This window comes from Notolabrus celidotus, chromosome 3 (genome assembly GCF_009762535.1).
Source record: "Notolabrus celidotus isolate fNotCel1 chromosome 3, fNotCel1.pri, whole genome shotgun sequence".
NCBI classification, from domain to species: Eukaryota; Metazoa; Chordata; class Actinopteri; order Labriformes; family Labridae; genus Notolabrus; species Notolabrus celidotus.
In genome coordinates this window covers 1226542-1242439 of record NC_048274.1, presented here as the reverse complement: position 1 = coordinate 1242439, position 15898 = coordinate 1226542, and the positions used below count along the sequence as shown (strand labels likewise).

Genomic DNA, 15898 nt, shown 5'->3' with positions numbered 1-15898 from the left:
TGAGACTTTTATGAGACTTTCAAGAGACTTTCAAGAGACTTTTATGAGACTTTCATGAGACTTTCAAGAGACTTTTGTGAGACATTCAAGAGACTTGTGAGACTTTCAAGAGACTTGTGAGACTTTCAAGAGACTTTCGTAAGACTTTCGAGAGACTTTCGTGAGACTTACATGAGACTTTCCTGAGTCTTTCGAGAGACTTTCGAGAGACTCTCGTGAGACTTACATGAGACTTTCCTGAGTCTTTCGAGAGACTTTCGTGAGACTTTCCGGAGACTTTCGACAGACTTTCGTGAGACTCTCGTGAGACTTTCATGAGACTTTCGTGAGACTTTCGAGAGACTTTCCTGAGTCTTTCCTGAGTCTTTCGAGAGACTTTCGTGAGACTTTCCTGAGTCTTTTGTGAGGCTTTCGTGAGACTTTCGAGAGACTTTCGTGAGACTTTCGTAAGACTTTCCTGAGTCTTTCGAGAGACTTTCGTGAGACTTTCCTGAGTCTTTCCTGAGTCTTTCGTGAGGCTTTCGAGAGACTTTCGTGAGACTTTCGTAAGACTTTCCTGAGTCTTTCGAGAGACTTTCGTGAGACTTTCCTGAGTCTTTCGTGAGGCTTTCGACAGACTTTCGTGAGACTTTCGACAGACTTTCGAGAGACTTTCGTGAGACTTACATGAGACTTTCCTGAGTCTTTCGAGAGACTTTCGAGAGACTTTCGTGAGACTTACATGAGACTTTCCTGAGTCGTTCGAGAGACTTTCGAGAGACTTTCCGGAGACTTTCGACAGACTTTCCGGAGACTTTCGTGAGACTTTCGTGAGACTTTCATGAGACTTTCGTGAGACTTTCGAGAGACTTTCCTGAGTCTTTCCTGAGTCTTTCGAGAGACTTTCATGAGACTTTCCTGAGTTTTTTGTGAGGCTTTCGTGAGACTTTCGAGAGACTTTCGTGAGACTTTCGTAAGACTTTCCTGAGTCTTTCGAGAGACTTTCGTGAGACTTTCCTGAGTCTTTCGTGAGGCTTTCGACAGACTTTCGTGAGACTTTCGACAGACTTTCTTGAGACTTTCGACAGACTTTCGTGAGACTTTCGTGAGATTTTCATGAGACTTTCGTAAAACTTTCCTGAGTCTTTTGTGAGGCTTTCGTGAGACTTTCGAGAGACTTTCGTGAGACTTTCGTAAGACTTTCCTGAGTCTTTCGAGAGACTTTCGTGAGACTTTCCTGAGTCTTTCGTAAGGCTTTCGACAGACTTTCGTGAGACTTTCGACAGACTTTCTTGAGACTTTCGACAGACTTTCGTGAGACTTTCGTGAGACTTTCGTGAGATTTTCATGAGACTTTCGAGAGACTTTCGAGAGACTTTCATGAGATTTTCATCAGACTTTCGAGAGACTTTCGTAAGACTTTCATGAGATTTTCGTGAGATTTTCATGAGACTTTCGTAAGACTTTCGTAAGACTTTCATGAGACTTTCGTGAGACTTTCGTGAGACTTTCGAGAGACTTTCCTGAGTCTTTCCTGAGTCTTTCGAGAGACTTTCGTGAGACTTTCCTGAGACTTTCGTGAGACTTATGAGAGACTTTCGTGAGACTTTCGTGAGACTTTCGTGAGACTTTCGTGAGACTTTCGTGAGACTTTCGACAGACTTTCGTAAGACTTTCCTGAGTCTTTCCTGAGTCTTTCGTGAGACTTTCGTGAGACTTTCGTGAGACTTTCGTGAGACTTTCGACAGACTTTCGTGAGACTTTTGACAGACTTTCGACAGACTTTCGACAGACTTTCGTGAGATTTTCATGAGACTTTCGTGAGACTTTCGTGAGACTTTCATGAGACTTTCGTGAGACTTTCGTGAGACTTTCATGAGACTTTCGTGAGACTTTCGTGAGACTTTCATGAGACATTTTCGTGAGACTTTCGACAGACTTTCGTGAGACTTTTGACAGACTTTCGACAGACTTTCGACAGACTTTCATGAGACTTTCGTGAGACTTTCGTGAGACTTTCATGAGACTTTCGTGAGACTTTCGTGAGATTTTCATGAGACATTTTCGAGAGACTTTCGAGAGACTTTCTAGAGACTTTCATGAGCTGAAAAATCGTTTCACTGCTCACCTTTTCCTCCGCTCTGCACTTGATCAGTCTGTCTCAGAAAGTTCCTGAACCACGACCCGACACGTGCACAAAGGTTTGAGGGTTTGAGGATTCTTGTTGACCTCTTGTCTTGTCTGTCTATCTGAATGTTTACACTGTTATCCTCCTGAGTTCCTGCATTGCACTTTATAAACCTTTTTTTTTTAAGAAGCTGTATAAATAAGGATGTTATTACATTTTCATTTCCTGAACTAAATTTGGTTCATCAGAGGAATTGAATTTTGAAGAGGATGCAGTTTTGAAATGATTCCTCTTGGATAATAATTAGTAGGTTTGTGTCCTGTGAAATATATATCTCCAGCAAAAGATTTAAATATGTTTTGATTTATGCAACTATGAACATTTACTTCTGAGATTTTTGAGCCATAAAAACTAAAAACCTGCAGGTTCAGATCGTCTCTCTGCTCCGGATCACTCTGCAGCATCACTCTGCAGGTCTGCATGTTCAAAGCTGTCAGGCAGCAACTGGTAACTGTCAGCAGCTCACAATCCCTGCATGCATGTGTGTGTGTGTGTGTGTGTGTGTGTGTGTGTGTGTGTGTGTGTGTGTGTGTGTGTGTGTGTGTGTGTGTACAGTGCTGGCAGAGTGACGGGATATCATTTGTGAAAGGAGAATAAGTGTGTTCAGGGGGAGCGGAGTGTGACGCCTAACAACACATTATTTATAGCCAAGAATCCGACAGGCGGGCGGATCTATCCGGGCTGGATGGTTTAAAAAAAACCTTGTGGGCCTGCTGGATCAGGATCATCAGAGACAAACAATAAAAGTGATTAGAGAAATCTCAATGGCGCTCCTCAAACACATTCCACAGGGTGTTTTTTTCCCCTTGGAGGGGGACTGAAACTGGCAGCGTTCCCGAACAGTTTCTCACACAGCAGCTGGCTTACACACTTTTAACTCTTTACACACACACACCTTTAAAAACTGTTTCACCTCTTCACGAGAGATGCCGGAGTCACCTCGAGCACCTGATGCAGGAGTGAGAACAAACAGAGATAGAAAAATACAAAGAAGCACAACTTAAAGCTTCTCTCTTTGATTCTCTCACCACTCTTCTCATATTAATGTAAATATATGCAACGTCTGAATTATCTGTGGAATCAGACGCTCTGTTAAACAGGAGAAGTACGCTGTAAGGTCGATGTTCATGTCATGTTTTAAAATTGATTTATGTAAAAGATCAAACAGAGGTTTCATTTTCCTTATTCAATATCATTCTGCTCAACTTTTTGGGTGATTTTTTAAATCAAGTGAAATCAAAAATATGTTTAAAAAGCACCAAACTAACAGTTTGAGATTTATTCATATCCAAACAGTCATTTTACCTCAAAATCAAACAAGGGAAAGCATCAGGTCATCATAAAGCTCACACAAGATGATATTTATGGCAAAATATTTGAACAAAAAATAATCAACAAATATAATAAAACACTCACTGACCTTTTATAAAAATGGACGGCATTTAACTTACTTTATCTAAAATAAATTTTTAACACAATTCTTTTTCTGTTTATTTATTTATTTCATTGTTATTTTATTTGTGTATTTATTCAATTCAGCTTTTAATATATTATTTTATTTATTAAATTAATTTCTATTTTTATTCTTATGATTGTCATTTTTTAAGCTTATTACTGTGTATTATTTTATTTATCTATTTAATTTATTTTAATTTAATTTATTTATTTATTTAATTCGTTTATGTTTTTATTCTTATGATTATTATTTTTGTTAGATTTCTATTATTTAATTTATTTATTTATATTGAATTAATTTATTTGATTCATTTTTATTATTATTATTTTATGTATTTCATTGAATATATCTGAGCCCTTGTTTAATTGGCTTCATCTTGTCATGTTAACATTTTTAAAGAGTTACAAATAAAATATAATAAAGACATTTAAAAACAAATGGTGTCCCCACATTGCAAAACCATGAAACCAAAATACTGCCATGCAAGAGCCTCATTGGTCAGCAGAGCTGTCACTCATGATGAGTGTAAAAATGTTAACTGCATGTTAAACTATGAACTGTCTATAGAACGGACAGAACAACAGCTATCCTGAAAGTGGAGCCAAAACTGTTAGAGCTCCCCCTACTGACCCTACCATGGAATTAAAATCATTTTTACAGAGAAATGTAATTTAAGTGAATTATAAAACATTAAAAATCATATCACCAGTTTTGTCTATATCTTAAAATATTATTTGTTTACATTTTCTTACGTCACTTTTGTCTGAATGTGAAAATCCAAATCACCCAGAACATCACAAGACTTCCTCGTACGACTGAGTCCTGACATTCTTGTCGTTCTTCTGCAGGTACATCGAGCGGATTACTTCTTAACGGAGGCGTTCTGACTCTGTGACTCACTGAGCAGGATTGGTCAGCAATGCACACACACACATGCACACACACACACACACACACACGTGCACACACACGCTCAGCTGAGAGTGACCTGTGTTTTGACTCTCCATCATGTTTCATGGCGGGGTCACCTGAGGTTGCCCTCATTAGTGTTACCGCTGGTCCAAATTAGCGTTGATAACAGTTGGAGATGAGGTGGGCCGACATTCAAGATTAATGAAAGTGACTTCTGACCTTCAGTGTGCTCCCCTCCCCCCACCTGCCCGCGAGCAGGAACAAACTAATCATGGGGCTAAAAAGTGAAGTTTTACTCCAAAGGTGACGGACCTGAGGGTGTGAAGTCAGAGTCCAGACCCCTCGTCTGTCAGCAGACCAGCTGTCCCTCTCTGCTGACACTCAAACTGGGAAAACTGTCCACCTTGAAGTCGTTTTTGGGATGAAAACCTCTAAAAAATGTTAACCTTTTAAATATCATATCTTAAATACATGGTTTGATTTTCCATCTCTTTTGTGTTAACTGTTGGAACCTGGTTTGGGCTTTTATTTTGAAGGCAGAGGTTTGCTGCTTACCTGCAGGAAACAGGATGTAAACAAAGGGACTCACATTGTGCATGTTTAAGAGGGTAGCTTGGAAGTAGCGTTGGCACTGATAAATAAACTGCACTGATTTACAGAAATAAAGAATAAATAAATGCACATTTTAAAGCTGACATATCATGCAAAATGGACTTTTTAATGGTTCTCTACCTGAAATATGTGTCCCTGTCTACAAACCCCCCGAGAATGAAAAGAATCCATTCTGCCCCTGTTCTGATTTCTCCACCTTTCTGTAAATGTGTGTGAAACGAGCCGTTTCAGACTTCAGTGTTTTTGTTACTTAACAACAATATCCGGTCTGTCACGGAGTCAGAGCTCGGAGCTTGTTCAGCCCATAGACTGTATAAAATACAACTCAACCCCTCCTCCGTTTTTCATTCCCTGCCCACATGTGTGCTAACAAGGAGCTTAGGAGGGAGGCATGCTAGTTGTAGGCTGTCTTAATAAACACAAAGGTCAGGTTTGACTCCCCACGTCTGCAGATTTGAAGATCTAGTGGATGATTTTTATTTGTCATGGAAAAGTGCTAGCGCTAATTAGCATAGCCACATAGCTACATGTTCGTAGCTGTGTACCAAGACACACGTCGACATGCTGACAAATAAAACAACAAGAAACACTAAATCTGTGACCAATGGTTCAGAAAGGTCCTGCTGCAGGCGCCTCTCCGTCAGGATCAGATTCTGGATCAGATTCAGAGGGTTGAAGTAACGCGGGTCTGTGAGCAGCCGTGTATATTCAGCCAACATGTAAACATTAGATCAACGTGCTGGAGAGCCGAGGCCACACCCACTTCCTGAGGGGGCGTGGTCAGAGAGAAAACAGCCTGTTCTGAGCAGGGCTGAAGAAGAGGGCTTTTCAGGCAGACCAAAATCTGATTTCAAAGTGTTTTTTTGAGCATAAACTTTAAAGACATGTTTTGGGACCTCTTAGACCAATATATGTTGATGAAAAAAGTGTGATATGTCACCTTTAAGAGTGTGACCTGGGGATGCTACAGAAGATATCTGGGTATGAGTGCATTAAAGAAAAAGGACATTACTCTTACTTTAGGAAGCTCAATGATCATGTCATCTGCAGATATTTGTACTCTTCAGGTAATCATTTTTGCTTTAAATACCTTAAAACAAGATGTTTATCTGGACTTGTCACATGAATGTGGTTTATATTACATCAAATTAAACACTTTTAAAAGAAATTAGACAAAAACACTCGTTCAGGTTTGAGTTTTTGCAGTGTGGCGAGGGAGTTTGCAACAGATCTGGACATTGCATATTTTAAAATCTCTGTTTCTGATTATGTTTGGGGATTAAGGTTTCGGTCCCCAGAGAGAGTCTTGAAATGGGTAAAAAGAGTTTTAGATCCTCTGCTCCTGCAGCCTGGGACCTGCAGCCGGAGAGCCTGGGTTTGAGGGAGCTGGTCTCTTTAAATGTTTTTAAAAGCAGACTGAAGGCTCTTGAGCTTGTAGATGTTTTGACTGATGACTTTTGTTCTGAAATTCATGATATGTTGTCATCTTGTTGGAACGTGCTGCAGCTGATCTCGGCCAGGACACACTTGTAAAAGAGATTGTTAGTCTCAATGTGGTTTTCCTGGTTAAATACAATAAAAGGGGTCTGCAGGTGACAGGTTTCGGTGATTGAAGCATTCTGGTTCCTTATTTGTTGTAAGGAGAATCACCCCTCATGTGTTTCAGCCGGCTTCGTCAGGAGAGCAGAAGAAGCAGGAGAATGAAAGGATGGCGACAGCTCTTAGACGATGCCTCTCAACTCATCAGTGTCAACATCCATGTCAACTCCTCCTCTGGCTAAAGATAACAGCATTAATCAGTTCTCTGAATGCCACACATAACCGCCTACTCAAGCATTTACTCGTGCATATTTGCACATCTAACAATACTCCCCACATTACTGTCTCATTGCTGAAGTTCGTCTCTGTTTGTTGTTGTTTTGATTGCATTCTGCACACTTAGTTTAACTGAACCTGGTGCAATGACAGTAAAGATGTGTGCAATATTCTGTTTTCTATTTTTCTACCTCTCTTCTTGCTTCTGAAGTTAAGTGTGTGATGGTAAACATTAGCAGCACATGGAGAAGGAACTAGAGGCAGAGGAAAGTAATCGCTCTGCCTGCGGATTCAGGATTGCAGAGGCCCTCAGTCTTGTACTTCACTGATCCGATTTGTCTTGTTTTCTTGTTGCTGCCCAGATGTGTCGGTGCAGCTGTGTCGATGACTCAATGCAGGAAATGTCTCAGCAGCCTAAAACATCTCAAACAGCTCCTGAGCAATGACATGTCCTCTGTTAAAGCGACACCAGACTCGCACACATGATGGAAAACTGATCTGAAGTGTTGTTGACCCTCTGCTACATTCCTGGGTTTGATGTGCGGGGCGTCCTATCTCTGTCTGTGTCTGCTGATTCCAGCCGGGCCTCCAGGGGCCTCGAGGGGCACCGAGAGGGACGTCTGCCTGACGACAAGACAAACTGTGATGACAGACGGACGCTGCAGCCGGAGGAGAGATGATGGTGCAGCAGCATTCAGAGCCTGTAGAGCGACACACTGCGAAAACAATCCAATCAGACCTCAGAGACCTGCAGACCTGCAGACCTGCAGACCTGCAGACCTGCTCCCAGTCAAAGGGCTGGGATTGGTTTATTGGCTTCATTACACTGAATGAGCTGGATTTTCCTCCGTGCAGGACGTTCTCTCTGCACCAATTAGCCTAATCGCTGCGTTTAACTCTGTCAAATGTAAGAAAAATAAAGAGGCAGAAGAAAGTGAGGAGGACTGTGGGAACCGGCCTCGGGCTCTGACAGGCTCCTGTGTGTGAATTCAGCAGGATGCACTTAGTGCAACACTGACATCCAGCTATTAGCTTTGTATATTTGCACAACAGAGCACAGGAACTGACATCATGGCTGCACACTGACGAGTATGAAAATTCTGCTTTTGATGTTTCTGCTGCAGAATCAGTGAAGGACTTTTCACCCAAGACGATATTGATATCTGACATTTGCTGCTGTTATTTTTCATAACCTAAATCAATCATAATTAAATCATGCTTTCATCACCAGCCGTATTGATTATTGTAACTCCCTTTTTCACTGGTTTGCCCAAAAACTGCAACTTGTTAAAAACACTGCGGCCAGAGTTTAAACACCTCACTCCTCCATACATCACAGATCTGTCGTTCTATGTTCCAGCTCGATCTCTGAGGTCCTCGAACGCTCCCTTCTGAATGTTCCTCATGTGTCCCTCCCCAAAGAGAGACAGCTTTCTGTTTTTATGCTCCTAAACTCTGTGTCTGGACATTCAAACAACAAGTTCTCAGAGTGTTTTGAAAAGTAAACTTAAGACTTAATTTTTAACCTGGCTTTTAATTTGGAGTAATTTGGACTGCATAATTACCATTATGACATTTATTTTAGTATCATTTTTATTTTTTATTTAATTCTATCTTATTTTATTTTTCTGATATTAACTGATTTTAGTTTACTTCTATTAGTGAAAATGTACTTAATTTTTCTGGTATTTATCTGATTTGATTTCTTTGATTTTTTTTTGTACTTATATATTATACTTAATATTTTTTTCTGATATTGAACTGTTTTTATTTTATTTTATTTATTTTTATTTTTCTCGGATTTTATCTTATTTATTTTATTCTAATGATTTGATTAAACTTTTCTGGTATTTATCTGGTTATATTTATTTATTTTTCTAATATTTATCTGATTTTATTATTTTTAATTTTATTTTAATGCTTTTTTTAATTTCATATTACTTTCCTTTATCTTATTTTTTCTAATATTTATCTAATTTTATCATTTTAATTAATTTGGATGATTTTATTTTAATTTTAAATATGTTATATTACTTTCCTTTATCCTATTTTTTTCTAATATTTATCTGAATTTTTTATTTTTATTCAATTTTGATGATTTTTTTTATTATTTTGAATATGTCATATTACTTTCCTCTATCTTATTTTTTTCTAATATTTATCTGAATTTTTTATTTTTATTTAATTTTGATGATTTTTTATTTTTATTTTGAGTATGTCATATTACTTTCCTCTATCTTGTTTTTTTCTAGTATAGATTTACCTCATGCTGTTGCTTCTGTCTCTGTTTGTATTTGTGAAGCACTCTGGGCTGCCTGCTTGAATGTCTGAAAGGTGATGTATAAATAAAGATGAGTTGAACTTTGTGAAACTTTAGAGAGCATCTTTAAAAACATGATGAAGCAGTTCAAGGTTGATGCATCGATGTCTGCTGTCACCTCAGGCTCAGTTAGAGACTTCTGCAAAGCTGCAAACAGCCCGTGTTTATGAGATGACATCATCTGAAGGAGCAGTGTTTGACGATCACTCCATCATAGTCATTATAAAAAGCCGTGCTGACACAGAGCAGGAGCTGTCAGGGTCCTGCAGTGACTTGTGTTGAAGCGGGCGGGTGGGACTTACACTCTGTGGGGACGACAGGCTGACAGGAGCGACCAGCAGCAGGACGAAGGTCAGGGCCTGGCAGAGACTCATCTTCCTGCAGACACACACAGAGAAACAAACTGTCAGAGTGTTTCTTTATGTACGATATTACACAGACAGAATCACATGAGGGAGGAAGTTACAGCTGAGGTGTGTGAGCAGAGGAAGACAAGACAAGAGAGGAAACAGCAGAGGTCTTTAGGTCATTGATAATATCCACAAATAAGCTGCCGGACTGCTGTGAACCCCCGTGGAGAGGACACAAGGTCAGGAATGCCCCCCCATCCAGTAAGTATCATTAATTCCCCCTGCACACCACCCCTCCTCCACCCGAACAGCGCCTTATTAACTCTCACACAGCCAGAGAGGCCCGACTGAACCCCCAGCTCTCCCATCACTTACCCCCCGTCTCACTGTCATCCTTTAAAACCGGCATCACCCGCTGCGTTTACACGAGGTCTCTCAGTCACTCGAGCTCTCTTCACACATGAGCTCTTCACATCTCTGGATGGTTTTTAGGACATACAGACTCTGATGTTTCAGGAACTTGCTTTTCACACATGCACCTCAAAGAAGGAGATTATAAATGACACTGAGACTACCTGAAATATGTTGTTGAGAGATTAAGGTTAACAACTGATGATTCTAGATGAGGTGGGAACCTGTTGCTTCATCTCTTGTCAGTTTACTTCCTGATGGACTTTTTTGTGATTTACATTATTTTATTTATTTTTTTATCTAAAATGTTGGTAGATTTTTACATTTTGTATTATAATTTATAATTGTAATTTATATATTTTTTATTTTTATTTTTTATTATCTTTATTTATGAATTAATTAACATATTTATTTCTATGTATTTATTTATTCATTTGTAGTTTTTACAATTATTTTAACTTTTCTCTTTCAGACTATGGACTTTTTTTGTGATTTACATTATTTTATTTATTTTTTTATCTAAAATTTTGGTAGATTTTTACATTTGTATTATTATTTATAATTGTAATTTATATATATTTTTTATTTTTACTTTTTATTTTTTTTATTTATGAATTAATTAACATATTTATTTCTATGTATTTATTTATTCATTTGTAGTTTTTACAATTATTTTAACTTTTCTCTTTCAGACTATGGACTTTTTTGTGATGTACATTATTCTTTTTTATTTATTTAACTAAATGTTTTTATAGATTTTTTCATTTTTATAATTGTAATATATATATTTTTAAAATGCATTTATATTTTTTGTTTATCAATTAATGAATACACTTATTATTATGTATTTATGTATTCATTTGTAATTTCTAAATTTATTTTTCCTTTTCCTTTCAGACTATGGACTTTTTATTTTATTTTAATGACATATTGGTGCATGAGATCTGCCTCTCACTCTAATGGCTGCATGGTGTTTTTGTGCTGCATTGGCCGACTCTAATAAAACCCTCTCCCACTTCTTCACTCTGAAAGTTTCTGACCTTTACCTGCTGCGCTCACACATCAGCTCACCCCAACTTTTCACATTTTACAGGAGGGCTGGGAGGAGAAAGGCTGCACCACGTCTGGGTGACAAGAAGCAACCTTTTGCATTCGGACTTGCAACCAAAACCGAACAATATCAGTCCAATTAACATGTGCATAAAAAGATATATTCCTCCTTATGTTTTTGCTCCAGTGCTGTAGATTATATGAACAGGATAATATGGTTAGTATGGGCATTTCCAGTCTGCAGAGACGGGGTTAAAGTAGTGCTTTACAGAGGTGATTTTGTTCCACTTCATGCTGCTCAGTTGTGGTGAAATTACAGGAAAACAAATCACGAATAAGCTTCATTAATAACCCTAAAATCTTAGTGAAGTTGCCACGATTGTGTCACAATATGTTTGCAAGTCATAGGTTTGTGTTATGGTCCTGATTTGTTGTGTGATTTGCCCTAACCCTCTCTCTCTCTGCCTGCAGGTTGCATGGGTAGGGGCGGGGCCGGTCTCCTCAGCAGTCAGGCTCATCAGGCACACCTGTCCCTGATCTGCTCATCAGCACTGGCTTCTTAAGCTGCCACCAAACACTCCTCCAGTGCCAGATTATTCCTCTAGCCGCATGCTCCATGTCCCATTGTAGCCTTGCTCCTGAGGAGATTCAAGCCACGCTTCTCTGTTTACTTATCTCGAGTTGTTTCCAGAGGATTGATTCCTAGTTTTTGTTTGTGAGTTTTTGATAGAACCTTTTTCCCCTTTTGGGTGATTTTGTGTTACTCCTAGTTTTGTACTTTTTCTCAGTTGTTTTTACCCGCAAGGCGCTTTTTGTTGAACCTTGGTTTTTGCTTAATAAATACATTTTTCGTGTACTCTGCATTTGGGTCCTAGTCCTTTGCTCAAGCCATAACAGGTTTGTTTCTAATCTCTCCATCTTACATGATGCACTAAGAAATTTAAAGGACAAATTCATGTTATTTCTGTAGACTTTCCTCGAAATGCATCTAAAAAAAAGATGGGCTTTGTCATATTCAGGGTTTGGAAAATTAAATGGTTCGAGTGGACGTCTCTGCTTATCTGCAAAGGGAGTGTACATCCCAAGACTGAGGCCAGCGACCGCTCACAACCACAGAGCCAGGAGGATGAAAGACAGAGAGACACAGTGACTGTTAGGAGTAAGAACTGAAGCAGAGTTGAAGTTATTAAATGTGTTTGTTTTGTCATTATTTTAAAGATGTGGTCCTCAGAAAGCCTGAGAATAGGAAGTCATCTAATGTGTTTGTATTAATGCATCATGTTTTTTCATGCTGACATAGAGGTGTGTGTGTCTGAGCTCATGAAATAAAGTATATAAATAAACAGTCATAAAGCACGAGTGTATTTAAGGTAAGTACTAAAAGTTAAAGGCCGCCGTTGTTCCGACGCAGCACGGCGCTTTGAGCTGCTCCCAGAAACAGCTTGTGTAGTTCACTTTACAAGCTTCCTCGTCTCCGTCTTTCCCTCGGGGCGAGGGAAACCATCAGATTCATCGTCTCTTTCTACGTCTGATTCATCAAAGGGAGAGAGAGCGCCTGTGATTCCTGGAAAGCCCCGCTCTTTGAAGCGTCCTGGCTGTGCCGCGCTGACAGCAGCTCTGTGTCGTCCGTTTAAGGGTCTGTTCGTGACGGGACGTGTTGCTACCGTTGCAGAAATACACGGACATGTTCCCTTTAGAGAGAAACAGCAACTTAATCTTCTCTATTTCATGTCTCCCTGACCTTCTCTCCCACGCCTCACTTCACTGCAGCTATCATTTATCTCTCTCCGTCTGCTCTGTCTCTTTTATCTCTCCCGCGGCCGTAAACACGGAGCTGCTCCGATGCTTTTGGAGTTGGTTTTTGGCTCGGTCCCAGGTCAGTAGTTGCCCTGTCCAATTAGACGATACATATCTCTGCCTCACACTCGGCTGAGCAGCCCTTCCCTTCAGAGACCTCGGCTCCTGTCCTGGCCTTACATGGGGGAATTCATATCAGCGGAACGAGGAAGGTCACCCCGTCCGGCTCGGGCATCAGGCTCCTAAATCATGACGGAAGACAGCTTCTCATTTTCTCTTTGACTTTATTTCACTTCAAACATCTCCGGGGGATAACCCAAGGTTAGTATGTTAACTCCCTCTCTGTAAATCAACAGCTTTATCACATTTTCAAAGGCTGACATATTTTAGAAAATATCTGGTTGCTCTTTCCTGAAACCCCGAGCAAGAGGAATCTTAAAAACTGTCATTAAACAGGGCGAGCATTAAGTAGGCCTGCACGACTCAAAGGATCTGAAGTGCAATAAATGTGCAGCAGCTCCCTCCTGAAGTCATGGGAATCCAACATGCACTTCTCCTCCACCACTAATTTGATACTTATCTATCTTGAGTTTAATCTGACTTCATCAGAATGACCTTTATACTGCGGCTCCATCCAAGAGGTAAGATACACACACACTATGAGACGGCACTGACTTGTAAAATAAAACTTTACCACCTGCACCACAGAGAAAGTTGCACCTTCATGGAGTGAACCACTCTCTTAAATCTGCAGGACATCCACCACAAGAGATGCAGGAGAAGCTTGAACAACAGACTACTCTGCCTTCGACCATGACACAGACGATATCGCTGCCTGAGGGCGAACACTCAGAGGATGAGGAGACACTTCTTGAGTTACGCCTTCAGACAGTAGCTCTCATACATCCTGGTGCCTTTAAGACATGCATGTCCAAAGTACGGCCCGGGGGCCAATCGCGGCCCAAGGTCCATTTATTTATGGCCCCAAGCTTCCATTTTAAAATGTGTTATTTATAGCAAAGAAATTAATCACATTCTGAATCATCTGTACATTTGCAGTTTCTTTCAAGCGCACAAACAAAACTAAAGTCAATCCAGAAACGTCTCAAAAAGCTTCATATGGACTACCTGTCTAAAGCCAAAGCTCTGGATATTCTGCATGAATATAACTAGGAGGAAACACAAACATGTGAAAGCTGACAGGTTTTCAAATTAATGTTTTTATCATGATGTGAAAATGTTCTTGATGAACACTAAAAGTTCAGAAGGCACAAAAGAGGACACAAGACAAGATCAAAATTATGAAATTGTGCAGAGAAGGCCAAATTTGGTGAATAAAAAATGTTCAGAATGCAGGGAAATAAGTATTTAGTTCTTAAAATGTTGTCTGCTGGTTGGACAAGTCTTAAAAACAACATGAAAAAGAAGTGTGATGAAATCCAGATCGTGATCCTGCCATAGAAAAATAATGAGACAATATTTTTCCCACATTGCCCGACCCTAAGGAAAAACATTTATCTCCAGAAGAAGATAATGTCTGCTAATGTTTACATGGCTTGTGGAGAACTGAGGACTACTGTTTTATTGAGAAAAAATCTAGAATCATTATTATTAAATAGATATTTCATATGTAACTTTTATGATTATGAAGTCTCAGTAGGAGCCACTGGCCCTGAGGTATTCTGACAACATCAAATGTGGCCCTCTTTGAAAAAAGTTTGGACACCCCTGCTTTAAGAGCACCTCTGTATGATGTACCACACATCTTAAAGCTCCTGTGTGGAGTTGAAACTGATTCTGAAATTGATACTGATACCTCTCTATGACCTAAAAAAAACAAACCAGATCATAAACATATAGTTTACTTTTGCATGCTTGAAACCTCGGCACAAGAGAGGGGGAAGGCGTCAGACTACAGGATTGACAACACGCCAACGAAACAGCCTTTCTTAACAGCCAATATTCACATTTAATGTTTAAAAATAAGAAGATTGAGAATTTTTTGTCAGAAAATACTTCCTTGCATGTATTTATGACAAGATAGAGGACATAAAATGAAGAGCTCTGACCACAGGGGGCGCCAAAATCAACACAAACTTAAAGTTCTTTACAGCAGCTTGGAATCTTTACGTTTTTTTCCATTCTATATCTTCTATTTGTATCTATTATATCAACTTTTGTATTTTTTGGGGATGGACAGGTACAAAAAATATTCCACTGTACATTGTTTAATGCATTATTTTGTTTGCAACTCTTGAATTTGCATAAAATATCTATATTTTTGCGTGACAAATGGATGGACTGGATCTTTGACGACTCATCTGTAAGTTAAGTGGTTGCTCAGTCAGGACCACTTTCCTCTGAATAATTAAGTATTTGCATGCAGTAAGTTTTATTTGGTGATATGACTCTGTTCATGGAGTTCCCTGCCCTTCTATGTGCTTACGTGGAATGCCAAAGCCTGAGTTGGGGAGAGCACACCTCCCCTGTCTTTCATGTTCATACATCTAAAGCCATGGCAGGGAGAGCAGCAGCAAAGACCCCCGGGGTGCAGAACAGAGCGAGTATCAGTGACGATACATATGACACTGGTGAAATCTGACACAGCAGAAAGGAGGAGGTGGGGTGGAGGAGGGTTACAGGGGAAGAAGCTTAGATGAATTGATGTTCTGTAGGCCGAGCTTGACTTTGTGGCCTGCCTGAGCTAACGCTAAGCTCGTTCTTGGATAGTGAAAGGTGGAGGGAATTATACACAATTATCATCCTCCAGCTGATCTCTTTGGTACAGACTCTGTCTCTAAATGCCATCATCAGCAAGCGATGACAGTAATATTTTGGCTTCACTTTACTTAAACAGAAGAAGGTGAGTATGTGTCATCCATCTTTTTATTAAACGGCAGGATAAAGTGTGAATAAGTCAACATTTAGCCAGATATGGGGCACCTTTGGCCTAATGGTCTAAGAGTGCCCCATATGCAGAGGCCAAAGCCATTGTCGTAGCGGTCACA

General features: G+C 39.7%; 1 protein-coding gene across 1 annotated transcript in view; it reads right to left on the bottom strand.

Annotated features, from left to right (window-relative positions):
- adamtsl5 (ADAMTS like 5) overlaps nucleotides 1-15898 on the bottom strand; it is a 62946-nt gene that overhangs the window by 32546 nt on the left and 14502 nt on the right. Inside the window, exon 2 of the mRNA XM_034680435.1 lies at nucleotides 9585-9660. Within this exon, the coding sequence (XP_034536326.1) occupies nucleotides 9585-9660 (76 nt within the window). The remainder of the gene's footprint in view (nucleotides 1-9584; nucleotides 9661-15898) is intronic.